The sequence below is a fragment of the Accipiter gentilis genome, chromosome 3, assembly GCF_929443795.1.
Source record: "Accipiter gentilis chromosome 3, bAccGen1.1, whole genome shotgun sequence".
NCBI lineage: Eukaryota > Metazoa > Chordata > Aves > Accipitriformes > Accipitridae > Astur > Astur gentilis.
Window position 1 is genome coordinate 31,364,232 of NC_064882.1, and position 26,606 is coordinate 31,390,837.

General features: G+C 42.0%; 2 protein-coding genes across 3 annotated transcripts; one reads left to right on the forward strand and one right to left on the reverse strand.

Annotated features, from left to right (window-relative positions):
- Positions 1-6,223: 6,223 nt before the first annotated feature.
- CLRN2 (clarin 2) lies at positions 6,224-12,517 on the reverse strand. Its single transcript, XM_049796494.1, has 3 exons — positions 11,810-12,517; positions 7,717-7,896; positions 6,224-7,280 (listed from the first exon to the last, which is right to left on the reverse strand). Exons 1-3 carry the CDS (start codon positions 12,060-12,062, stop codon positions 7,015-7,017), a joined length of 699 nt encoding a protein of 232 aa, XP_049652451.1. The 5' UTR covers positions 12,063-12,517; the 3' UTR covers positions 6,224-7,014.
- Positions 12,518-12,749: 232 nt separating this feature from the next.
- QDPR (quinoid dihydropteridine reductase) lies at positions 12,750-23,882 on the forward strand. 2 transcript variants are annotated; one of them, XM_049792463.1, is made up of 7 exons: positions 12,750-12,937; positions 13,619-13,711; positions 15,166-15,262; positions 16,929-17,069; positions 19,423-19,531; positions 20,943-21,026; positions 23,020-23,882. In XM_049792463.1, exons 1-7 carry the CDS (start codon positions 12,908-12,910, stop codon positions 23,126-23,128), a joined length of 663 nt encoding a protein of 220 aa, XP_049648420.1. In that variant the 5' UTR covers positions 12,750-12,907; the 3' UTR covers positions 23,129-23,882. The 2 variants fall into 2 exon arrangements, with proteins under 2 accessions (XP_049648420.1, XP_049648410.1); XM_049792453.1 differs by lacking the exon at positions 12,750-12,937 and adding an exon at positions 13,350-13,476.
- The last annotated feature ends 2,724 nt before the right edge of the window (positions 23,883-26,606 follow it).

The following is a 26,606-nucleotide window of genomic DNA, read 5'->3' on the forward strand; positions in this document are numbered from 1 at the left end:
TAGACTTAACTATTGTTAACCTTCAGGTATGCTTTTTAATTGTACGTCTTAACTATGTGTAATTGCATTTAACCTTTTTTTTTCCCAGACAGAATTTCGCAGGGCAAATGTGCTATGCATTGTCCCATCAGCAGGTCTTGGCAGTGCTTAAACTGAGACAACCTGTGCAACTGAAAGGTTAGTTTAGCCTTGTATCTGTTTAATTTAGCTTAATTCATGCATGGTAATACCTCTGTCCACTCTAAAGTGAACTAAAAATACTATTTTCTCAAAAGTCACAAAACAGTCATTGGGTAATAATGTTATTTGGTCATTCAACTCATGCAGCTACAATATCCCACAATAATACTTAATACATCTGCTGTGAGAAATCTTCTTTTGGACTATTACTGCAGAGCATGGTTCATTGTTGAGTAGATTCAAAACAAGAAATTGAAAAGCTCATCAGCCCAGCTATACCTCTTTAATTTTATTTATACAGTGTAATGGTTCTTTCAGAGCTACGGTGACCTATCTAGGAATCCAGTCCAACAAATCTTTAATCCTGTCCTTACCTAAGTAGTCCCACAGCTCTTACTCAATAACTAGTTTTTTGGCGAAGTTTGGGGAGCATTAAGCAGTTCATTAGCAGTATGAAAAATGTGTTCTAATAAATACATATTAGTACTACTGAAAAGCATTTCTGAAACAATTGGTCTGTATGGAGGATTTTAAAATCTGCTTCCTTTTCACTTCCTAAAGAGAATTATATTTAGTAAAGGCTAAGTTACGTGTTACAATATAATTCTTTCTGTACAACAACTATGTCTAAATTATATGTTCATAGAACAATTATAAATGACAAATTTTTAATTTTCTAATTACTTGTGTAATTATACTACAGTTTAAGGCTGTCTCTTTCAGAGCCACTCAGAATTTTCTGGGAGGTGAAGGTGGTGGTACCACAGAGGCCTCTGTGGACAGTTTTCTGGACAGTGCTGTGCTGTTACCATCTAAGGCACCTTCATAGACTGGGTTGGTTTGCTGCCCGTCCATGTACGGGGTATCGCACCATCTTCCTGGGGTCACGGCCCAGAGGCTGAGTGAAAGCACCAGTAAAATTAGAAGAACAATGAAATAAGTGGGTGGTATAAATTAGGAATCACCTTTTCTGCCTTTCTGAGTCTCCTTTATGCTAGAATTGTACCAGTGCTCTAGACTCATCAAAACTTTCCAGCTGTCTCTTAAATTGTCATGGGAGTTTAAAAAAAAATTTAGTGCTCCTAAAAAATGTGGCTAACACTGTCTTGAAGAAGACAGATTATTAGGGCCTATTGCAGAAGCACCCTCGCAAATTTCTGCTTCAGTCATAATCCTGCTAAACTTGTAGGGCCAAAACCAGAAATGGTACAGGCTACAGTAAAAAACACTGATCATAACATCTGTAGGTTGAGTTTGGCTACTAACATTTCCTCTGAAACTAGGCCACTGTCTGGCAAATGTCTGCTGGTCTTGCTGTGTATGTGCTGAAAAGGACATAAATAGTTTTCATTTCTTACCTCACACAGACCTTGCACATACACTGCTGAAGCATTTAGTGAACACAGTGATTTGACTCTGCTGTGTAAATTAAGGGTACTTTGAATAGTGTTTTACAACAGCAAAACTGATAATACCAAATGAAAATAGAATTTACTCCATAAATGATAGATGAATATAAAGTAAAAAAAGCATGGAGAATAAGTATTGGGCCAAAGATACTACACTCATAGGCTTAAGCTGAGTTATAATTCCTTATTTAAACATCTAAATAAGTGGCCTAATCAGCAAATATGTTGAATATCAGCTTATACTAGCAACTTTCTTTACTGAGTTTTCTGCACACTTCAGTGATAAAACTAGTAATTTGGGTATATAAAATATGGTTTTAGGAACTTCTGAAAATACTTGACCCTTACAACACTATTTTTGTGAAGAGGTCTTTTCAAATAAAAACTAAGGCATTTTTGTATATCCTGACATGTTCTTAAAACACTTCAAATTCCTTTTCTAAACAAGTTACTGGTTTTTTTTCACAGAGCTTTCCACAAGAGTAGAATTATACAACCTAGTGGTTTGATGAAAAGTAACTGACTGCAAAATAATTTCTTTAATTCAGATGCTAACTTCTTTCATTCATTCAAGTCATTCTCCAGTTATGTGTAGGTTCTATTGCTGAAAGGTTACTACTATGTGTTTGCTATAGTAGTCAAATTCTAAAAATTACATTCTTAATGACATATTCTTTTCTCTGAAATATTAATTACTCGTGACCCAAGAACTGGTTGAATGCCTGTGAAAATTATGGTACTTCCTAACAAAGTAACTTTTGCATCCATGTAACCATTTTTATTCTTTTTAACACTGTTTCATCATACATCACTTTTACTTGATTTCAGGTAGACATAAGAATTGACAGGATTCTGAAGGCAATTAATCTGTCTGTTTTCCAGGTTATCTAAAAGCAATATTATTTAGATTCTGTTTACTTCCAGAAGCTGCAATGAAACCTTCATCTTTTTTTTCATAGTCTACTAGCATCCCATAAACTTTAGTTTTCTCACTTCTTTAGTTTGTGGGGTTTGATAATTTCTGATTTAAAAACATTTCACACATACTTAGCCTGTGCTTTCCCTTAACTTTAGCCTCACAGATGATGAAGTTTTCTTTTTCAATGCAGTATAATATCATCAAACATATCTTATATGGCCCTCTCAACATTTTACAGCTAATTCTGTGTCGGTAATTGGCAAATGTCCATTCTTTCTATTTTGAAATAACCTCATAGTGTCAAAGATTTGTGATACACGTATTTTCTTTCTAAACAAAGAAGACACTTGGTTTCAATGAAATCGTATTTCACCGTAGTTTTCTAAAGTATCTGAAAATGTGAATTTTCTAAAAACTGTGAACAGCATATATTCACTGCAGGTATTGCTCAGTTTTGAGAATAATGGTATTTGTAGCATTTGTTTTTCCCACTTTCACACTGTCCTGGTTTTGGCTGGGATAGAGCTAATTTTCTTTCTAGTAGCTGGTATAGTGTTATGTCTTGGATTCAGTATGAGAAGACTGTTGATAACACACTGATGTTTTCAGTTGTTGCTAAGCAATCTTTAGTCTAAAGTCAAGGATTTTTCAGCTTCTCCTGCCCAGTCAGCAGGAAGGCTGGAGGGGCACAAGAAGTTGGAAGGGGACACAACCAGGACAGCTGACCCAAACTGGCCAAAGGGGTATTCCATACTGTGTGACGCCATGCCTAGTACATAAACTGGGGGGAGTTGGCTTGACGGGGAGAGATTGCTGCTCAGGAACTAACTGGGCATTGGTCAGTGAGTGGTGAGCAATTCCATTGTGCATCACTTGTTTTGTATATTCCAATTGTTTTACTAATATTATTGTCATTTATTATTATCATTATTATTCTCTTCCTTTCTGTCCTATTAAACTGTCTTTATCTCAACCCACAAGTTTTACTTTTTTTCCGCTGATTCTCTGCCCCATCCCACTGGGCGAGGAGCAAGTGAGCGAGCGGCTGCATGGTGCTTAGTTACTGGCTGGGGTTAAACAATGACAGTCCTTTTTGGCACCCAACGTGGGGCCTGAAGGGTTGAGATAACAACAGATCTGACCAGAGCATGTTAAAATGAATTTGTTATAAGCATTCATTCTGTTAGTTTTAAGAGTCACTGGTAACAATGTTGATTTATTGGCTCTTAGAGTTGTGGCGCTCGTTCTTAGAGTTCTGTTATGTATCACCTCACTTGCTGTATATAGTCCCTTTGCTGCTGCTGCTTATCATCCATGAGAGGTGGATTAAGGTTTTCAGTTTGCTGTACTATGTAACACTGGCTTATGTTATGGTGTATTGGGTTTGCATGGCAAGGTTTTGGTAGTGAGGGGGGTTACAGGGGTGGCTTCAGTGAGAAGCTGCCAGAAGCTTCCCCTGTGTCCGACAGAGCCCATACCAGCCGGCTCTAAGACGGACCCGCCGCTGGCTGAGGCCGAGCCCATCGGCAGCAGCGGTAGTGCCTCTGTGATAACATATTTAAGAAGGGAAAAAAGTTGTGGTAGGCACAGAAACTGCAGCCTGAGAAAGGAGTGAGAACACGTAAGAGAAACAGCCCTGCAGACCCCCACGTCAGTGAAGCAGGAGGGGGAGGAGGTGCTGCAGGCGCCGGAACTAGCATGTTCCTGAATGTGTTTCAGGTCCTGTTTAGGTTTAAACAACTATTTAAGAAGATCACCCAGAGATCTGCCCTGAGGCTGGATAATTATGAGTGGCAGGGTGTGTGGGATAGTATGGACAAGTACCTAGGACAGTGGGCACCTCCAATGTTTTGGCACTTTACCCCTGAACAAGTGCAGAAAAAGTTTTTTATAGAAAACTACTAAAATATTTGGAAAAAATATGCTGTCACCCTGGCAATTCCAGAGAGACACAAATCATTGCAATGTGCTGGGGGACCTGGCCTATGCCTAGCCTGTTCAACACTATTCAGTACCCTCAAGGGGAATAGAAAGTCTCTGGATCTGACAAAATGGCAGGTACTGCGGCCACTCCAACCCTGGTGACCGGCACTGTGGTTACTCCCAACTCCTGTGACAGGCACTGCGGTTACTGCAACCCCGGCGAGAGGCACCACAGCTGAACCAGAGAACCAACCCACACCAGTGTCAGTTGCCCCTATACAGAAGAAACAGACCAAAAAAACAGTTTGCTTAGTGAAGGATGAAGATGAACCAGGGTCATCACGGGAACAGGAGAAAGAGGCAGAACCAGAGGTAATCACCCAATCCTTATCCCTGAGTGAGCTGCGGGATATTGCAAAACAATTCTAGTTATCGTCCAGGTGAGCACATTGTCACCTGGCTGCTCCGATGCTGAGACAGTGGGGCTAGTAGCCTGGAATTGGAGGGTAGGGAAGCCAAGCAGCTGGGATTGCTTTCTAGGGAAGGTGGGATTGACAAGGCAATTGGAAAAGGGACACAAGCCCTCAGCCTCTGGAGGCGACTCCTGACAAGTGTGAAGGAAAGGTACCCCTTCAAGGAAGATGTTATACATCAACCAGGCAAGTGGACCACCATGGAGAGAGGTATCCAGTACCTGAGGGAATTAGCTGTGCTAGAGATGATTTATTATGACCTGGACAATGCACAATTACCCAAAGATCCAGACAAAGTCCAATGCACACAGCCCATGTGGAAGAAGTTTGTACTGAGCGCACCATCGTTGTATGCCAACCCATTGGCAGTACTGACCTGGAAAGACGAAGAAGCACTGATGGTGGATGAAATGGCTCACCAACTCCGGCAATATGAAGAAAATCTCTCTTCCTCCCTAGAAGCCTGCATCTCAGGTGTGGAAAAACTGTCCAAAAAGTCTGAAAACCTGATCAAACTGATTGAAAAGTCATATTCCCCACCTGTATGGACCAGTATCTCAGCTGTTAGGAGTGAGCATTCCTCCACTCAGTAGAGAATATAGAAGGTACTCACATCATGGGGTAGCCTGTGGCTTTACCTGCATGACCACAGAAAGGACATGAGGAAGTGGGATTCAAAACCTACCTCCGCCCTAGACGCATGGATACATGAGTTGCGAGGAAAAACAACCACAGAAAGGGATTCTTCCAGGAAAAAAGCAGCTCCAGTTTCCAGACAGAGTAGAAGGGCTGATCTTACTTCTGATCCTCTTGAAGGGACTTCTAAGTCAGTTTTACAAGGAGTAACAAATACTCCGACCAGGATTAGAGGCGCCCTGCCTCCAGCCAGGTGGAAGACAGGGACAACCAGGTTTATTGGACTGTGTGGATTCGATGGCCTGGCACGTTAGACCCACAGCAGTATAAGGCTCTAGTAGGCACTGGTGCACAGTGCACTCTAATGACATCAAGTTATAAAGGGGCAGAACCCATCCGTACTTCTGGTGTGACAGGGTATCCTGGTTTTGGCTGGGATAGAGCTAATTTTCTTTCTAGTAGCTGGTATAGTGTTATGTCTTGGATTCAGTATGAGAAGAATGTTGATTAACACACTGATGTTTTCAGTTGTTGCCAAGTAGTGTTTATACTAAGTCAAGGATTTTTCAGCTTCTCCTGCCCAGTCAGCAGGAAGGCTGGAGGGGCATAAGAAGTTGGAAGGGGACACAGCCAGGGCAGCTGACCCAAAATGGCCAAAGGGGTATTCCATACCATGTGACGTCACGTCTAGTATATAAACTGGGGGAGTGGGGATGGGGGATCGCCTCTCAGGGACTAGCTGGGTGTCAGTCAGCGGGTGGTGAGCAATTGCACTGGGCATCATTTGTACATTCCAATCCTTTTATTATTGCTGTTGTCATTTTATTAGTGTTATCATTATTAGTTTCTTCTTTTCTGTTTTATTAAACCGTTCTTATCTCAACCTATGAGTTTTACTTTTTTTCCCCGATTTTCTCCCCCATTCCACTGCGGGGGGGGAGAGGGGGGGGGAGGAGTGAGTGAGTGGCTGTGTGGTGCTTAGTTACTGGCTGGGGTTAAACCACGACACCATGTGACGCCATGCTTAGTATATAAATTGGAGGGAGTTGGCCTGGGGGGGTGGATCGCTGCTCAGGAACTAACTGGGCATCGGTCAGCGAGTGGTGAGCAATTGCACTGTGCATCACTCATTTTGTATATTCCAATTCTTTTACTATTATTATTGTCATTTTATTATGCTTCCTTTCTGTCCTATTAAACTGTCTTTATCTCAACTCACTAGTTTTATTTTTTTTTCCATGATTTTCTACCCCATCCCACTGGGTGGGGGGGAAGTGAGTGAGCGGCTGCATGATGCTTAGTTGCCAGCTGGGGTTAAAGTACAACACTCACACATGTTAATTGCTGGCATTGTAGACTGACATCTTTACTCCTGTTTATACCAAAATCATCTGTCCAAATCAAAAGCTGAAGAGCCAAGAAGCTGTTTCTATCATGACAGTTCACTTGACCAAAGCAGTTTTGTGTAAATTTTTTAGTACATGATATCTTCTGGTGTAACATTTGCTTCTTCTGTTTTAGTCTTAATTTTAGGGAAATGAATCCCACTAATGGCTATTAGCAGCAAATTTACTGCATGTGCTGTGGCACATGCCACACAGAGCCAAAAACAGTCTTCAAACTGTTCTTCTAAGATGACAAATTTAAAGACGTTTTCCCGAAAATTGGCAATTCTTTCTGTGAGGTGATGAAGTTTCACAGCAGCCATAAAGCTGGTGACTGCAAGTACTATAAATCCACCTGCAACAAAATGGAAGAAGTATTCACTGTTGTTGTCAAAACAAGACAGACATTTTGGCTGTGCTTCAGAAGGCTTATTGAATACAACAATGAGCATTATACAGAGTAGGGATAGACTTAGGCATGGCTTAAACACCTTCAAAGTGCTCATTCTTTATTGTATGGCCAGACATCATACCAGTGCTTGTAATAAAGCCTTTTTATCAGTGATACAGAGGCTAAAGACTGGCATTCATAGCTCCTGTAAAAAAGCTGACTAGACACAATAAGCTGAGATGCCACCTGACAGTTCTGTTTTGATAGATGAGAATTCACTGCTAACTTCATTTTTATTCACAAGTATTTAAGTCGAGGAGATATTTAGTAAGGCAAGAGAAGGAACTTTTAACATTTTGTATGAAAGTGACTGGTGAAAAATACTGGTAAATTATTTTACCTGCAAGGAAGTTCCAAAGGCATACTCCTGCTGGACCTTTAATTGCCCGGTAAGGAACTTTTATTGCATTAAGAATGCAGAATCCAAAACTGACCAGAGAAAAGAAAATGGCCACACAGAGGAACATTATAATCATCACGTGCAGGCCTGTATTCAGCTTTTTCACCATGTGTGGGAAAACTGTCAAGAAAAAAAACAAACATCTATTCAGTGTGTATTTTTTCTTGACAAAAGTAAACATCACACTGTACTGGTGCTACCAACTTAAATTATACTTAAACAAGAGGTGATCGATTCAGATTATTACACGCATCTTAGTTCATGACGCTTTATCTGTCACTACATCAGACAAACCAGGGATATTCTACTACAGGAATAATCCTTTACACAGGGTCTGTGAGTAAGGATTCAGGCTTAAGTCCTGTTTTATTTATCTAGTTGTGTTAATGTCTTTATCTCTGCTGCTGTATCATCTGCTGCATTTTTTTCTATCTCTTTTTCATCTCTGCTCTTCAACCCAAACTCTTTTTTTTGAGCTTTCCATTCCTGTCCCATGCTTTTAATCTCATCCCTTTAAAGTCTGATAGTTCCAGTTTCCTTGTCCAGCCCCTTGCTGCCTAAAGTAGTATGACTGCTTTCTGTGTTTATTTTCTCATGTTATTCTTCTTTCTCTCTCTTCCTCTCTCTAATACTGGCTCCAGTGAGATCTACTCTGATTTCATACTTCCTAATCCCACAGGTTTCCACTTTCAGATTCACTTCTTGGTTTCTCATCTAGTGTTTATGGCACCTTTATGCTCTTCTGGGTATCTGGCAGCATTTTAGTTACATTTGTAGGAAGCTTATGAAGTATTGCTGTGGGGTGGGCTTTAGGTGGAGCACTCCCGTGTTCTGCTATAGGCATGACCTCTTCCTCAGCAGCCTGTCGCTCACCTGTCTCTAAAGAACGATTACTTTCTTGTTTTTGTCTTCACAGGTGGAGTTACTTTGCTGGAGGGCCAGATTGGCCAGCAGCAGGGAAGTGTGGAGCACCTGAGTATTCAGTTTATCCTGCAGCCCTTTAGTAACAGAATCAGAAGAAATGCGAGTAGGGAATTAGAGGTGACATGCTGACTGGCAGGAAAGAGAGAAGCTGATTGAGAGAAGCCTTAAAATACAAGCTGATTAAGAAAAAACCTTCAGGTAGTGTAGCAATGCATGCTCATACATGTTTGGAAGACCTAACTGCCTAGTTACTAAAAATAAGGTACATTATATTATAAACAAATAAATAGATTGCTTCCTATGCTGCGTAACTGAAAAAAAAAAAAATCCAAACAGGCCGCATAGAAAGTAGGCAGCAATAATTAGTAGATGTCACAGTGAATATCAGGTGTACAATTCAGTCATCATGAAATGATAGAATTCTAGCAGATTATGTGGAAAACGTCATAATGTACAAATTCCATACAAAAAATCATTATTCGACAGCTCTGCTTTTTTCAGTAGCTCATTCTGGGGTTGTAGTTAGGCCTGCTGTACATGGGAGCTACAGAAGAGACGCTGACAAGAAGAAGAAAGGAATGCAGTAAATAAGAATCAGAAGTATATATGAGAAATGGGAAGCCAGAAACTAGCTTCCTTTCTTACTGGAAAATAACAGGCAGCGTAACAACACCACAAATGGAATTCACCCTTCTTACAAACCAGCATAGTTTTTAGGGTTATTGTAATGATTCTTTTGCCTCTTCTCTGAGGCTCTCAGCCAAGTCCCAAAGACATGACCAGTGAGCCTGGCTTAGTAGGCAGAAATAAGAATCCTCAGGAAGGATATTGCCATGGAGGCTCCTGACACATTCCAGCTGTGTTTGCTATACACCGGCAAAATGCCTGGCTTTCCTAGCTTGTTCTCAGGGCTTGATTCAGTTGTCAAAACATAAGCATCTTATGCCAATTTAGATGTCTTAGGGCTACCACAACAGCCATGTGGGTCTACCATACATGCCACACTATGTATGGGACACCTTCAGAAGCAGCAGCTGGAGGCCAGGTGATACATACACCCTGGGGAGTCTAAGATAGCACTGGACACCTATTATGGCAATTGAATCATGCTGTCACTGTCCCAGTTAAAAGAGAATGTGCCAGCTGTAAGCCTACTCTAGTGAACGTTAACAGAGTGAAAGGCGATGTACTAATAACCATATATTATTGTGATTTGGAATTCCAAAGTTTTGGAGCTACTGCGGTACTGCAGCATATGAGGTGCTGCCTGTGCAGTCCATTTATGCTAACACATTCCCCAAAAAAAGTCTCCTGTATCTTGCTCTGCACTAAGTTCAGAATGCTTGGAGATTAAGGGGGACATTCAAAGCAAAAAAAGTCAGGTCAGACCTAGAATGCCCAGAAGTCCTGCCGACCATTGTGCAAAAGCATTTAACAGCTTTGTATACTACCATGATACCATTTTGAAACCAGTATTGTGAAAGTAGCAAACCCGATAGAGCTATTAGAACACTTCAAAGGGAAAAATCTCTGCGACACTTGTTACCTAAAGGCAAGGTTGTGCCCACTGCACTTCATGACCCAATTTTACAGTTCTAACAGGGAGAATTCTTACTAGCTTCAGCGAGAGCTTTCTTTGTCTAAGGAGTATAGGATCATGTCCTCCAAATACTTAACCAATGCAGTCCAGAGTGATGGTGGAACATTTGGCCTTCCTCTCAGGTTACACAGTAATTAATCAGAAAGTTTATTAAAGAGTCCAGAAAGCTGTCCAGAGATTTAAAGGAGATTGGCTACTTTTTTCCTCATTCTCTCTGACAGGATAGGGTGAAAGAACTGGGACTGTATTTCTGAATGCCCTGAAGAGGAGCAGAGCAGAGGTGGAAGAGCTTTGACCTGATGGCCTGTCTGCCAGCCATTCAAACTCACTAGACAAAGCATTTGAGCATGACTGCTATGTCCATGTCATGAAGCTGCATCTGCAGTTAGAGCTTGAGCAAGACTTGGTTATTGTAAAAGCTATCAGTCCAAATTCATCACATCTTAACAACTGGTCATGCTGATCTAAGTTGAGGTGGCTCTGGTTCTCTTCTCCATTCCCTGTCAAGTCCCACAGTCCTGCCTTCCTTTGAGTTTTTATAGTGGTGCTCATGCAGTTGTGTAGTCAGCCATGATCCTATGGGAAACTAATTTTTTTTTTTTTTGTGGTAGGTTAATTTTTTGGCCAGCTTAACTTAACTTCCTATCTCACCACAGCAACTACCAGAGCCATTGCAAAGGATGGGGCAGGACAGTATTGCTGTGGGCCAGGGATAGAGCGAGACCGCAGCAGCTTCGACTCATATTGGTTTAAGTTGCAGTGGATCTGCACACTGAACTAAAAATAAAAATCTTCAGTGCAAAGTATAATTTTCATTTTCACTACAGCACAGGATGTGTGAAAATTGGAAATCATCCAAAGTACAGATCAACATCTGAGTGCTTTTGAGACCTCGGGAAAATCTTTTATGCTAAAAGGAATACATTTGTAAGAGTTTCTACATTTTTAAGAGTACAGCAATTTTTTCTCTCCAAAGTTACCAGAAAAGAAGGTAAAAATTTCTCCAACATGTTAATAAAGTTAGAAGTATCTGCTATGGCAGACATCTGCATTAGGACAGCTAGAGAAATACAGAAATGTGGACAGCTACATAAATCTCTACTTCTTAAAGGAAAAAAGAAAGGAGGGGTTCAACAGAGAAGGCAAGGACAGAGAGGCACAGAGAGACTGCAGAGCAACATGTGGCTTAGGAAAAAGCCAGTCAAGGGGAAAGTAAGATTTACAGGGTCATCTCCAAATGACTTTCACTCCCTTCACAAGACTAAAAGAAAACTCTCAATCTAGCCCTAGGGATTTTTTTCCCCCATCTTGACTCCAGAATGACTGAAAGAAAAAAGCTAGCCTGAAATGATAGAGACTTACATTCACACTCAGATCCCAAACCATCAAGGCCACCAATATAAATTTAATAATAATAATTTGTATTCTGTAAGTCCTGTAAACAAGAATAGAGTGCTTTTAAAGTTGAAGCAGACATTAGGCTAAAGATTCAACGAAAATTGTACTTACTTGTGAATTTGGAACGCCGCCCGCCCAACCCACACTGGCGTATTTTGCCGCCCCGAAAGAGTCCGTAGTAAATTTCCCCGATGAACTTGACCAGCTCCGGATCCGTGGCATTGACCAGATCAGCTCCTGTTTTGCAAAGGATCTTTCCAGTCACCCACTTTGGGGTCCCCATTGCAACAACAATCAAGATAGAAGACACAAAACTTATTAGGGAAGCCAAGGCAAATAAAGTCTTTTTAAAACAGCCAGGCATCCTAGTGGTTTCAAGGAATCAGCTCCAAGGCCTCTCTGCAGCAATCAGGCACGCTTCCCATTTTTTCTCATGCCCTGAAATCCACAAATGAATAGCGGGCATTTCGAAATGCATCTCATTGTATTTTGAAGCTCCAGAAATCAATCTGTACGGTTAAAAATCAAGTCCAAAGCCACATTTTGCTGCGACAACATCCTGAACCGGTTGCAAGTAGCAGCTTCATTACGCTGTGGTGCGGCGATGCCTCTTTCTGCAGCAGGCAATCCTATACCTATCACCTGGCTTATGTTTCATCAGAGGTCTAATTGTCCTCAGATGGCATGAAGTTCTTTACCGTGGCCTCACGGGAAGAAAACGAGGAGCAGAGTCCAGGCTTTTTTTCCAGATTATTAAGAGCGGGGGTAAACAGCCAGGTGCGAGGGACGAGGCAGTTTGTCAGCAGGGTTCTGCGGGCGCCTCGGCCGCCCCGAGCTGCCTTCTCCCACCCCGCCCTGCCTCCACGCGTCGCTGCGGCCAGGGCTGCCAGCACCGTCCGTTCGGCCCGGAGCCGTGCCCTTCCGTCCCTGCGCCCGGTGACCGAGGGGCCCAAGGGATGTTTGACGACGCCGAGGCCTCACGTACGCATCTTCCGCCTTCAAACGGGGCGCACACAGCTCCTCGCCGCCCGGCCGGCCCGGCCGTAGGTGCCGTGCCGGCGGCGGAGGGCAGGTGCTCGGGGACTGAAGCGAGCGGCGTAATTCGAGCCACAGGTGCGATCCCGGAGTGCTAAAGAAAACCGGCCCTCGCTTCTACGGTTACTGCCACTCAAGACCTCTGCAGGGATCTTTACAACCACTGATTAATGAATGAACCCTGGCAGCGTCCCCGGGAGGCAGGTAACGCGGCCCGCCGCGGGAGCTCAGGCCGGCTGGGGAGGGGAGGCAGGCACGGTGGCTGGCTGGGCGGGTGAGTTCCCCCCGCCCGCCCAAGACGGGCACGCCGCCGCCGGCGGCTTTCGCCCCGGGCCAGGCGCAGGCGCTGCGGGCGCGGGTGGAGGAGTTCCTGAGGTGAAAGTCTCGCGGCGGCGCCCCCTGAGCCCCGGCGGGCTGGCGCCCAGCCCAGGCGCCGCCATTTCCCATTTCCCCTTTCCCCGGCGCCGGTACGGCCCCTCCCCCCCCCCTCGCAAGGCAGCGGCAGGACCGGCCTTCCCGCCCCGCCACCTGGGGCCGGGCGCTGCCGCCCCTCGCCCGCCCCTCGCAGGGGCCAGCCCGCATGCGCCGGCGGGGCCGGGCGGCCAGGCCAGGCGACGGCGGAGGAAGGCAGCGCCGGAGCGGGGCGGGCAGCGGGCATGGCCGCGGCGGGCAGGGTGCTGGTGTACGGGGGCAGAGGGGCGCTGGGGTCCCAGTGCGTGCGGTACTTCAGGTCCAGGAACTGGGTAAGCGCCGGGCCGGGGGGTGGCGGCGGCGGCGAGGCGGGGACCCCCGCCGAGGGGAGCGCTGCCTCCCCGCCGGGACGGTGCCGCGTCCGGCGGGTCGGGGAGCGGGGCCGCTAACGCGCCGTTCCTCTCGCCGCGGCAGTGGGTGGCCAGCATCGACCTGGCGGAGAACGAGGACGCCAGCGCCAACGTGGTGGTGGGGGCAGCCGAGTCCTTCCCCGAGCAGGCCGAGCAGGTGGGTCCGCTGCCCTCCCCTCCCCGGGCGAGGCCGTGGAAGCGGGGCACCCGGCCTCTCTCCCGTCGCGCTTTCCTCCATTCGCCCGTTGCCCGCTGCTGTAGTAGCAGCAGTGGGGAAGGCGGCGGGAGCGGGCGGGGTGGGGGGGGGGGGGGCGGTTTGGGGCAAGAAGCCGCCGCTGTGGGGCTAAGGAGCCCGGCCGGTGGCGGTCCCGCCGCGGTGCCGTCAGCCCGAAGATCCTAGCTTCTGCTCGTCGCTGCTGCTTCCCTTCTTTTTTTTTTTTCTTTTGTAATTTCCCTTTAACCGCATGCGTGCGTGCATGAATATGCAGAAGGAGCGTGATCTGGGAGTTTTGGAGGTTGAGCACGTAAGGGGGTTTTGCGTTATTTTTCTCTAGGTGACTTGAAAAGCCACAGACTTTTCAGACGAGTATAATGAAGGTGGATTAGGACACTTTAAAATGCAACACCTCTTTCTAACGTCCTAACTAACTCTTACGTGTGTCGCGTGTAGGCAGATGGTATACCCGCAGCATGCAAACCCTAAGCCCCGATGGGATCCCTAGAGAATGCACTGGTTTCCACAAAGGTAGATACAGGAGAATCCAAGCCAGCCTAAAAACTGCTTTGCTTTATTCTCAAGAGATGGGATTTAATTTTTTTTAATTTTAACTTTTGAACCCATTTCTGTTATTGATAAACTGAAACACTAGCCAATATGTTTTCCTTACATATGCGCAACTCTTAAGGCTTTTAAAGGGTAATATAGAATGTTTGCAATGTATTTTTCAGTGCTGAACCTTTGTGAAAACGGTAGATTTTTTTCCTTTTGTTGGGAGATGGATTGTTTGCTTTTCCCTTTAGCAGAGAAGATTCATAGCCAACAAATTCGTTACCAACTGTTAAGTCTTATAATCGAAAGATAAGAAGATACTGCGTATTTAAAAGTATGCCAACTCAAATTTAGGGGCCAGACGAACTGATGGTTGTGGTCTAGATGGAAGCAATAAGAAGGCTAATCTTTAGTTGTTCATTTCTTGCACTGTCATCAAAAGTGACACCAGTAGTCCTGGTCAGACCTGGAGTTGCATTTCCCATATTAAACAGCACCATAATACCCACAGAACCACCTGTCAAAAAGTAAGTTGCAATTAAAAATTTTTGTTAATGATGTAGGTAAGGGTCAGATCTTTCAGTCCTGCTCAAATTGGTTATTTCAGTGATGTCACGCACTGGATGGTCTGACTTTTATCTGTAGTTATTTTTCAACACAATTAGTTTGTTTCGAGTTCATAGATCATAAATGTTAATTTTCTGCAGCTGTTTAAATTGCTATGTGTTGTGTAACTCGGCTGTGTAACTGCAAAAAAAGTAACTTTTAAGGCAGTCTTGATATTTACTACTTTAGCTTATCAGTCTGGTGTTTTCAACACGTTTTTGTTTGATGTATTGAAGGTGACAACAGAGGTTGGAAAACTTCTTGGTGAAGAAAAGGTGGATGCGATCTTGTGTGTAGCAGGAGGATGGGCTGGAGGCAGCGCCAAAGCTAAATGTAAGCCTTTGGTACATGCATGCTAGTGAACATGTGAATGAATCCTTAAAAATCATGGCAATAAAGATATTTGAGGTCCTCTTTCTTCCTGAGTCCAGAAGAAGACATAAGCATGAAAGTACAAAATAGCTCAGTCACAATGCTTCTTAGCACTTCTCTGAATTTTTGCTGTCCGTTAAATTTGCACAGTGCTTAGTATTCTCAGTAATACTCTCTGATGCACCAATTTTCATCAGAAAAATCTTTATGAAGGAGTTCAGCATTATTATCTATGAACTAACTTTTGCCAAGGTTACCTATGTCAGGCAAGTTATGTAAGACAGCGGCTGGGCAGAAACATCAATGTTGTTTCCTAATTCATTGCTTTATGCATAAAACCTCAGTTGCCTCCTGCAGTGCTCTGAGCTATTACTGTGCAATACAGTATTGGAAGGAGCTGTCTAATGACCTGAGATCATGCTACAGAAAAAAGCCTTCAGTTTAAAAAAAGCATGTAATAAAAAATATAATGTAATATTCGGAACAAAATTTTGTACTTTACTCACTAGTGTAGAGATACAACAAAAAAAATATCGACTTGTTTTCTGTCAGAAGCAAATCTGGTAAAATGTGTCCTTTTCTGCCCCACTTCCAGATTGGACATTACAGGCAAAGATCTCTTTTTAAAGAGAGACAGTGTGGGAAGGCATAGACACTTACACCACAGTTGCATTATATTGGATTGTTATTAGTATGCACTGTATTTTAAATAAGGTAATTTATCATAACCATGATTTATAGTAAAGTTATTGGTAGGATAGCAGGACATCTTGGGATAGGTGGTCGGCTTATGTCACAGTTATTTAAGCTTCTTCCATATTGTGTTATGGAAATGGTTCTTTCTGAATACTAAAGTCTTTTACATGGCTAGTTGTTTTGTGGTTTTTTTTTTTCTTTTCCCATGCAGATACTGATAATAAAAAAACAATGATGAAGTTCAGATTTTTATTTCATTTGAAGTTCTGGTGTACCTTCCCCAGTAGGCTGCCTTACCAGAGGTTGCACCCCAGTATGTAGGGGCACTGGAATGCACACTTGGTACAGTGCAGATGCATGCATCTTCGATATTCCATACCAGTGTACTACTGTCAGACAGATTGTTTCTCGGTTTACGAAGTAATCTGGTGATAAGAAATACTTTTTTGTTCAACTCCTTTATCTCTTGGAGTCTTCTGTCTGCATACTAATGGACCATAGCTCTTTTGCAGCCAGTGAGGAAGTTGCAGAAAGAGATCATGCTACTGCAAGGTGTGATGAGGCTAATGTGAGAGTTTGGAGATCCTTGACATAGATTGAAGCAACGCCTACAGGAGTTTCAAGAGCTTGGGAGTCTTTGAACCATTAATGGAGAGCTAGTGGAACTATCTTGTGTTTGTTATTTTTATTTCTGGTAATGAGAAAGCAGAAAATTGCCTAGAATATATGCTGTAAAGCTGGGACTCAGGTCCCAAAGAGAAGGGAGATACAGAAGACATAAATTAATATGCTACCCAGTGTGGAAGTAGAAAATGGTAGAAAGCATGTTTTCATAGTCCTGTCACATAGTGCTCTTGCACTCAGTGTGACAGTAAGGAAGTTAGAAGTTGACTATCTTATAGTTAATTTCACTAATTCTCTTATTCATCAGCTTTATATAAAAACTGTGATCTGATGTGGAAGCAGAGCGTTTGGACATCGACTATTTCCAGCCACCTAGCCACAAAACATCTGAAACAAGGAGGCCTCTTGACTTTGACAGGAGCTCAATCTGCTTTATCTGGAACCCCAGGTAAAACACAATGCATGATGACTGCTGGGACATCAACAGTTAACAGCTATCTTAGTCTGAGCATTGTTGTTTGTAAAGCAACAGTTTCACTCCCCAATTTCTTGACATCTAGTACAAGTGGAAAATTGCTGCTGAAACACTTAAGGGAAGTGTAATTTTACAGGTAGCAGTACTGAAGCTCTTGAAGCTGGAGTGCAAACAGAATCAGTATTTAAATATTTGACATGCATTGGTGAAATGTACTTGGCTAATAAATGACACAGTAAAAAAAAGTTCGGAAAATAATGAAGAATAGAAGCGCACGGCAAGCTGTAAGTACAGTGCTTAAATAAAGTTAAATCTTCTATTTGTGTTCTGAAAGGCAGAGTCCTTGATTGCCCAATTTTTCCATTAGTGATGATTTAGCTGATTCTGTTAACTATGCGTGTCCTGTTCATGTTCTGATTCCAGTCTGCATTTGCTTCATAGATAAGCTTGTTGACCTTTGGCTTTGCCCTCCACTATTAAATACAAACTTTATTGAGTTTTTTCATCTCGCTCCTTGCCATGTTAGTCCACGTGGAGGAAGAAATCTGGGAGCAATTTAAAATTTAAAAAAACCAAAGCACTGACAAACAAGCCCACAGGCAGGGAGAGGCAGTTGAGACAAATACTCTTATTTCCCAATCTTTTATTAGTGTGACTTCAACAATATTTTGATGAGACATAGATACTAAAATTTATGAATATTCCTGAAAGCTGCGTCTAAAACTGTTCAGGAAAAATATGCTATAGGTTCTATTTAATGATTTTAGCTTCTGTGTTTACAGCTGCATCTGGCATAGTCCGAAGATAAAAGGCTTATTTTATGGGAATAAGCAGATGAATAATTTACTGTGTACTACTGACTGACCATATACAAATGAAAAAATGTGAACTGTGGCAAACTTTCATGGTTTATGTTTGGGTGGTTTTGGGACCACAACACAGGAATCAAAGTGATTTGCGTACATGTTTTGAACTAGCGGGTTTCAAAGAGCCTGACTTTTTCTAAAAAAACCCACAGCAGTGCTTTGGGCAAACACATGCAACTTATTAACTTCAGGAAGAATTGGGAAAGAGTTGTTACTCAACTTTTGCAAATATGACTTGTTAGGCTTGTTACTACCAGCCATTACAGAAGGAATCATCTTTTTTCTTGTTTGCTGTTAGTGTGATTGTTTTGTGGTTTTTTTTTTTTTTTCCTTCCCTATGTGAAAATGTTGACTCACATAATGCAAATTGACGAATACTGGAAGTCTATATAAAAAGTTACAGAAACAGTCTGACAGTGGCTAAGAAATGTAGAAGCATGAAAAGGTTTAACAAGACTTGGAATGTTTGGTTTAGACAAGACGAGGGGAATACGACAGAGATGCAAATGGTTTTTATTGTAACAATAAAATAAGTTAGCTGCTGCTGCCCATAATTCCTCCTAATAAAAATGGATGTTATACAATATGTCTAAATGAATATAATGGAAACAATGCAAAATTACCTTTAACTTTGATACAAAATACTTGCTCAGGAACATTGGAAAGTGGCTGAGTAGTTATATAGATGGCTAGAAAGGCATCCAGCTGTAGTAGACAAAATACATTGATGTTTTCATATGTGCTTCATCTGTGTCTGGGCTGCTTGGCAGATATATACCATGAGACATCTTAGACCTATGGGACTCTGATTGTACCTGAGCAGTGTGCCTTATGCTCTCATTCCTGTTGCTCTTACACTGCTAACTACTGTCTGCCTAGAAAGCAACAGTGTTTAGGAAGAAGTTTGCTTTACCTGTAGGTTATTTAGTAATTTCCTACCATGAGAGGTTTTTTGTAGTTTTTGCCAAAGGGCCTGTCAGACTCGGGATGCTGACGAAATGAATTACAATTTCAGAGAGAAGTAAGCTGTATCTGTGTGAGTCCAAACCTGCAAATACCTTAGTCGTATGATTAAAATTAATGGATGATTCCCTTACTACAGTCTATAAGCATCTTCACTTACCCTGTTAGATTTGCAAGGTTAGCCCTGTAGGTCCTGTCCTTCAGGGTACATTTGGGTACACTAAATAAATGTACTAAACTCAGTAAGCTGCTCATTTCTATAGTGCTGAGTAAATTGAGTTCAGTGATAGTTCCTGGATGTCTAGTAAGAGCTTTTTGTTTCTTCTTTTTTTCCTTTTTTAATACGTATGTTTTGATAATGTTTTAAAAGTCTGATTCTGTTCTGGTTGTGGTAAGTGGTCTTAATATTTGTCAAACAATCTGAGTTTCTGTCATACTAATGATGATATCAAGAGCTGTTTTGATTGTGCTCTAATTCGCCTGTTTTTAATTGTTAGGGATGATTGGCTATGGCATGGCCAAAGGAGCAGTGCATCAGCTTTGTCAGAGTTTAGCTGGTGCCAATAGTGGCTTGCCATCTGGTTCTGCTGCTGTTGCCATTTTACCGTAAGTGGTTGCATAGTTGCCTCTGCCTGTCTTGTTTTATTTAATTACTGCTGTAACCTGGAGTCGCATGGATATGCTTCACAGTACACAAACAGCTTCTCAGATCTATGTACAGTTTCACAGAGAAATGAGACATCTTGAATGTATCAACAAAATGATATGCAAGTCACCCTAAAAATGATTAAGTTCTTTTCTTGTCCTTTCCTTTGCAAAACAGTAGTGGATGTTAGGATTAAAATTTGATTCACTTTTAACCAGTTTAACCATAGCCATTCATTAATGTGTGATTTCCACCCCCCACCCCCCCAGTATAGAGAGAACTCTGAAAATGAGATGAGCTATTCAGCACAGTTTTACTTGGCTGTGTGATAATAGTAAAGCAAAGGATTACTTTACAAGTTTTGACTAGGTTAGAGAAGCTTCTTCATAAGGTGCTGCATATCTATGCTTGATCAGTAAAATGAGGTCACTTTAAGGACCTGTGAAAAGAAAAAGTTTAGCTTTTATTTGCCTCTCACAGCTTTTTGATGAGGAAAGCTAGAAAAAGGTGATGGCCTAGTAGGTCTTCACTATGTGTAAATTTATCAATTCTGCTACAAAAACTAAAAGTATTTTTCTTGCCAGGTCTATATCTAGTTCAGGACCCAAAACTTAAGACTAAAGAGTTCTGGATAGGAATTTGGAACACTACCTGAGTTCTCCCTGCTTTGTTTTCCTCATACACGTGCTCTTATGCGCACTTCTTCAGGTCAGAGACCAACGGCATTTAAAAGTGTTTGGATAATTCACACCGCCTTCTACAGAGCTTTACAGACAGGCAGACACCAAGATCACCTGACTTCTGGGCATTCTGTGCTTGCATAGTTCTTATGCAAAACTTTAGTTTTGAGTGAATTTTTGAGAGACTAATTACACCTTGGCTTGTCAACAGCATCTCGGTGAGGGAGTTGTGAAAAGTTCACCCCTTAATATCATTGTATGTAGTGTAAATACGTATCATCAAAGTCAAAACTTCCTATGCGTGTGCACTTAATTTCTGCATTCGCAGCTGGCATGAGGCTAGTTGAAAGCATGGATGTAGTGCATATGTGTTGTGCAGTACATGCGAACAAATGTATTACTGCCATTCCCTGTCTGCACGAGATAGCCCACAGCTCCCTTCCAGTCCAAGTGATTGCCCTAATGGGCTGGATGTCATCAGTGAGCCAGGAAGGTGAGGGGTTATGGGTTGGAGCCTTTGATACACATTGAAACTGATGGTTATATGCTGTTAACACATGTAGAGGATGCAAGGGAAATCCATACCACGTGGTATAAGAGTCAAGCATATGTTACGGCAATGAATAGAAGCAGGTAGTGCTCATCAGAAATATGATGTGTAAATAAAAGGCTTATCTTTTTTTAATCACAGGGTTACCTTAGATACACCAGCAAACAGGAAATCAATGCCTGACGCAGATTTCAGCTCCTGGACACCCTTAGAATTCATTGCTGAGTGAGTATCTGTGTGATAATTAAGCAATTCCTCAGTGTCTCTCTTGCTGCTGCATCTTAATGCATGTTCTTTCTAAACAGCTGTCTTAGATTTGGGTGTGTTTTTTCCTCTGTCATCTCCTCATTGTGTATGTTTCTAAATCACGTTGGGTTTATTGCACCGGCTTCTTAACTGGAGAAAATTAGCCCAACTCTGTCAACCTCAGCATCTGTATGCTGGTTATTCTGACAAGGGAGATAGCCTTAAGCAGTTGGAAGCCAGAGAATCTCATAAAGCCTGTAGACAAATTAAATTGCAGACAGCAGAGGCAGGAGACAGTAGTCTGGCCTAAAGGTGGACTGCAAAAAGGCGTGTAAACTTTTGTGGGATTTTTTTCTTTTAAACACTCTTTACTGCCCAGTCTATGGTGTGTTAGTTCACTTCTGTCAGCTGGCAAAATTCCTGCTCTTGTTTAGAAAAATTTAGTCAAGATTTTTTAATTTTCATCATCCGCAAAGGCTTGTCCAGAATGATGTTGCAAAATGCTGAAACTTCAACTGTAGCTTATGTAACAGCAGGCTGAGATTATAAGGCTTACTGTTTCTCGTTCCTCTCAGAGAGGGTGCAGCGTAAGTACTGCTTTCTGCGATGTGATGGGGAGTAGCAAACGTGCTGCTGAGGGTGAGCTGTCAAAAGGAAGCAAGTAAGGAGACAACTCTCTTGCCTCTTTGAGGAAAAACAAAGATGAGTCTACTTTCATACATGTAAAGAGCTTACTCTTACACATTTTTGAAGTCTTTTAGAACTGACACTGAAACTGCTTTTACATATCGCTAATTGTTCAGAGAGTAGTTTAGTTCTGACATTAGATTTCTTTTTTGTGATTTTTTTTTAAGTTGGACGTCAGAGTGGGAGATGGTTTTTGTTGTGAGAAGCCTGTGCAGCTGTTTGATGTGGCTCTTTAAAAGGGTCCCATCAGTTGAATTTAGTTGGCGTAAAAATGTTCAAAAAAAAAATCTTTAATTTATTGTGCTCCAGAGACTGCTTAGCCAGATGTTGTGGTTTTACAAATTCATTTTTTTAATTTTAACATCTAAGTATTTTTTCCTTATGGGAGAATTAGGTTGATTGGTTAGGTTTGTTTCTTGGGTTCGAATTCCCTAAACTTTAAATCCAGCTTTGAAAACTGAAAATCTCACTGACTGTGGAAGAAAAACATCCAATGTTGTTAAGTGTTGGTAACATCTGCATCTTGGGAAGGATGCAGAAAATCTTTTCTTATATGGAATTTTTGGGCACTTGAATTTTGTGCCCTGGAAACCATTGCATCAGATAGCAGGATGTTCCAAGATGGCAGTTCCAAAGTCTGCAACATTGGAAGGGTTGATGGACCTGAAAAATATACTGCACTTCCTGTATTCTATTTTGAGTAAGTAGTTTGTATTGCATTTTGATAAGGAGTGATCTGGTGTGCTACTTAGAATGAGTCCATCTTACTTGGTGCTATTTTGGATGTCTTAAGGCTTTCTATGCTTCTGCTGAGACCACTTTTGCAGTTAAATATCCAAGTGTTGTAATGGCCTGTTGGCAGGCTAATGGGTTTTGCAACTCTTATTTTAGCCATAAATCTGTGTTTCTGGTACATACTATAAAGGCAACTTAAATAGTGTCTCCTTCCCCTTTTCAAATTTTTTTTTTTTAACTTTGAAAAAAACTTGCCACTTTGGCTTGCCACTTTGATGTTTTGAACTCCTAGCCTTTTCCTTTGAGATGTTCTGAAAATCCTGTGTGTGCACAGTAAAGCCCTATGGATTTCCATGGGCCTCTGTCCAGCTCTGAGGATCCGAATCCAGTGATCACACTGCCAGTTTACAAGGTACATAGAAATCACTAGAGAGGGCAATAGAAAAAGAAGGAAACAGGTTTTTATTTTGTTTCCTGTTCATGTGCCTGATAGTAGCGTTTGCTTTTTTTTTTCCTCCTCACCCTGTTTCATTCATTTATTTTAAAACAGGACCTTTTATGACTGGATAACAGGAAAGAATCGACCAAACTCGGGTAGTCTAATCCAGGTGATAACTACAGGAGGGAAGACTGAACTAGTTGCAGCAGCACATCTTTGATGTCAGTCGCTTAAGATGGTGGAACTTCAGCAAAGGCGAAGCTATGGAAAATCTGTCTGCCAGAATAATTTGGATGGTCTTCTCTATCCAGTGATTGTAGTTATGTCATTAATGGAACCAGATTTCAAGTAATACTTATTATGTGCTGTCAGTCATGAACTATCAGCATTTGTTTACCAATGAGTATCAAGTATTTGTCTCTAAATGAAAGTTGCAGGCCTTAAAGTCTGTAGATGTCCTAATTCTGAGCACTGTATGTCAACTTACCTTTTTTCTCTGAAATGGTAATTGTGCTTTATGTATGTGATTACATGACATAATTGTGGTTTGTTTCTTTTTTCTCTCTCAATGTTTCTGGCAACTTGGTGTGAGTCTTTCAGTAGTCTGTCTGTCTTTTTCTGTCTGAGAATATAACCTTGCCCCTGCATATTATGTTGGCTGTAATTATAGGAAACATTGCAGTCATATATAATGTCCTAGTCTTGTACCACTTTCCTTGTGAATGTCCAACTGTGTAGAGATTACTCACTTGAGAAGGAGTTCCTGATTTGCCTTACAGTTTATAATCTGCTATCAGGCCTACGGTTGTAGGATAAAACAGTTGTTCTGCCAGATAATTAGTATGTCTTTGTGTTAGTCATGATGGTTCTTTACTTTTTTGAAAAAGTGCTGTAAAGAAGTACTAGAAAAAGCATACACACGCTTCTATTTGAATATGGAACTTGTGCTAAATAAATGTATATTGTTTTATGTACTGGGCTGTCTCCATCACTGTAATGCAAATATCTGGGTAACATTTTTATCAGTTTAACTGAACTTGCAGTTCAGTTATGGCAAAGGACTTCATTTTATACTTCTTTCCTTCTGATCATGCTGCATAAAATACATTTCTGGTGGTAGAGGTGCAAAAGAGCTGCATGGCAAAAACAGGTGCAAAAGCCTGCACAGAGGCAGGCCTTCAGCTGGAGCAAGTGTTTTCTTTAATCCAGCTACATTACATGGAAATACAGTTTGGTTGCAGAGTGAAAGTATTGCCCATTCTGACCATAGACTTAAATGGAACCAGTGCTTTCCTTTTTTTTTTTTTTTTTTTTTTTGGAATATCTTGAAAACAATTGAATACGTGAAGTTGTATGTACATTTTTTCTATGCACTTTCTTTATTAACTTCAGGGTTGTGTTGGGAAAGGATTTATAGGCATGAGTCAGGAAACCTTTCCCTTCTCCCCACTAGGAAAAGCTCATATGTGCCCATGTCAATTTTAACATGGTCAGATGGCTGCATGATTGCCTTTTTTGGTATGACTGTCCCTTTACTCATTTTGTTTTGCTGGGTGCAAAGGGGTAAAGGGGAAATTTTATGTCCTGTCAGACCACTCAAGAACTGTCAATTTATGAAGCTGCTTTTGATTTTAAATGGAAGACTTGCAGCTATCCTATTTGACCAGCAATGTCTACAGGCTACGAGTAAAGACAAAAACTGCAAGGCACTGATAAGGAATGAAATAAGGCGTTACTTGATTGTTCTGGAAAAGGGAAGAGCTATTGTACTACAAGCTTACATGATTTGAAGGCTTCCCTTTGCCAAGCTAGCTGAATTTCCAAGTTGCTGTGTTGTTCTTGCAAACATCTATTGAATTGTGTCTCAGAAGCTCCCTGAAGAGCGGATGAAACTCTTGAATGGTGAAGGGACCACATCTGGGATTCCAGATGTGCATTTATACAGCTGTATAGGAGCACAGGGCCAAGGACCTAGCAGGCTGTATGGCTCATGAGTATTTTTGCAGAACTTGGTGTGGCAGAAGATAACACAGCAAATGGGACTAATACGAGCAGGGACTCTTTTATTTGCTAAGGGCTGCAGGGGCTTTTCAGGCATCTTTGTAGATTATGCACATGTACCTGGAGCTTAATGTTATTAATAATAACCTGGTGGAAAAGGCAAATGGCTGGTCATTGGTCATGTTGAATTAAGTTGAAGGTTGTGGCTAACAACCCTGAAATTACGCAGGAGAAAAGAGGGAAACCAGGTTTAAATTTTGGTGGAGAACAAAAGGTCAGAAAAAGAGAATGAGGTGCGATCCATGCATTTCAGAAGCTTAGATTGATTCACTCTTCTCCATTAGAAAGACCTGATGGTCCTGGTAGGAAAACCTGAGGCAAATCTGTGGTTCTGACCCAGATGCTTCAGGTATGCTCTGCCAGTGTTAACCAGAGGGGAGGTGTCTACACTATCCTAAGGAGAGGGTCAGTAAGCTCGTGGAGACCTAACCTGGTTAGTTGTCTCCCTCCAGGTCGTACTGCATGAATGCACCAGTGCAGGTCTAGGAGCAGAACGGCTGCATTAGGACAGTGTTGAACACGAAGCAGTGCCACCAGTTGCTCTGTTGCTTTACGTGTGCAGCTCTAGCTGCAGGGCCGGTTCAATGCCTCACAGGGGTCTGCTGTGCACATCCTGACTGCTGCTCTCAGCCAGCTAATTAAATGAAGGTCTATGGTGGTTGTAAGACAGAGTAGCTGTATAAACTCATGAGATGGAAGAAATCCATGTTGAGTGGAGTGTGAGCATAGTAACAGGAACATTGTCCTCAACTGAGTTTTCCTTCTTCCAGTCTTGCTTGAAGGGGGAAGAATGGTAGAAAATATGAGCAATTTCTCTGTTCCATAAAAGGTGTCTACCCCAGTGTCCTCATTCAACTGGTACTGGTGCCTACTGGATAAGAAGCGGTAATATAGCTATTGGAAACAACAATACGTTGACTGTAGCAATGCAAGTGTCATGAAATAAGCTGACTGTGAAACAGTAGTGTTAAAACATAATTGTGAATGAAAGACTATTGACTGGATTACTAACTTTTATCAGTTGCAGATATGCGTGGAAATATTTGAAAACGGCTTATTGAAGCTTGAAGGTGAGAATGAAGGTGTTGGCAGGTGTATGTCAAGCTTGCTGCTAGAGCTGAGAGATTTAACTTGGGGGGTGTGATGGAAAAGACGCTTTATTTTGACCAGTTTCATCCTGTGTTTCTACAAACTATTCCAGTTAAGTAATTGTCTAGGAAAAAAAGCCCCCCTGACACTGCAAACGTCTGGGTTGCCTGGCTCCTTCAGCAGGCTCAGAGATGTGTTGGTGCTGCAAATGAGAAGGAGAGATGTAGTCTGTGGGAACTGCAGGGAGTTAATCCATACTAAACACACACACACGACTGGAGACTGCAGGTCTAGTGTGAAGATTGTCACAGAATCCCAGAATGGTTTGGGTTGGAAGGGACCTTTGAAAATCATCTAATCCAACCTCCTGCCATGGGCAGGGACAACTTAGCGCTTCTTACAGAAATACAATACCTGATGAATTTCCACTCTAGTGTTGTTAAGAACCCCTGAATTGTTCAGCATATATTACTATTTCTATGGCACCATCAACCACAATGTAATACTGCAGAAGTAAGCAGTTTATCCTCCTTGAATTTAAGGAATGC

Coding starts and splice junctions, on each gene's coding strand:
- CLRN2 (XM_049796494.1), bottom strand. CDS start 12,062: ATGCCTGGCTGTTTTAAAAAGACTTTATTTGCCTTGGCTTCCCTAATA. Junction 7,897..11,809: donor GCGGCGTTCCAAATTCACAA/GTAAGTACAATT, acceptor TTTTCTTGACAG/TTTTCCCACACATGGTGAAA. Junction 7,281..7,716: donor CCTTTGGAACTTCCTTGCAG/GTAAAATAATTT, acceptor ATTTTGTTGCAG/GTGGATTTATAGTACTTGCA.
- QDPR (XM_049792453.1), top strand. CDS start 13,390: ATGGCCGCGGCGGGCAGGGTGCTGGTGTACGGGGGCAGAGGGGCGCTG. Junction 15,263..16,928: donor AGGCAGCGCCAAAGCTAAAT/GTAAGCCTTTGG, acceptor CTTATTCATCAG/CTTTATATAAAAACTGTGAT. Junction 17,070..19,422: donor TGCTTTATCTGGAACCCCAG/GTAAAACACAAT, acceptor TTTAATTGTTAG/GGATGATTGGCTATGGCATG.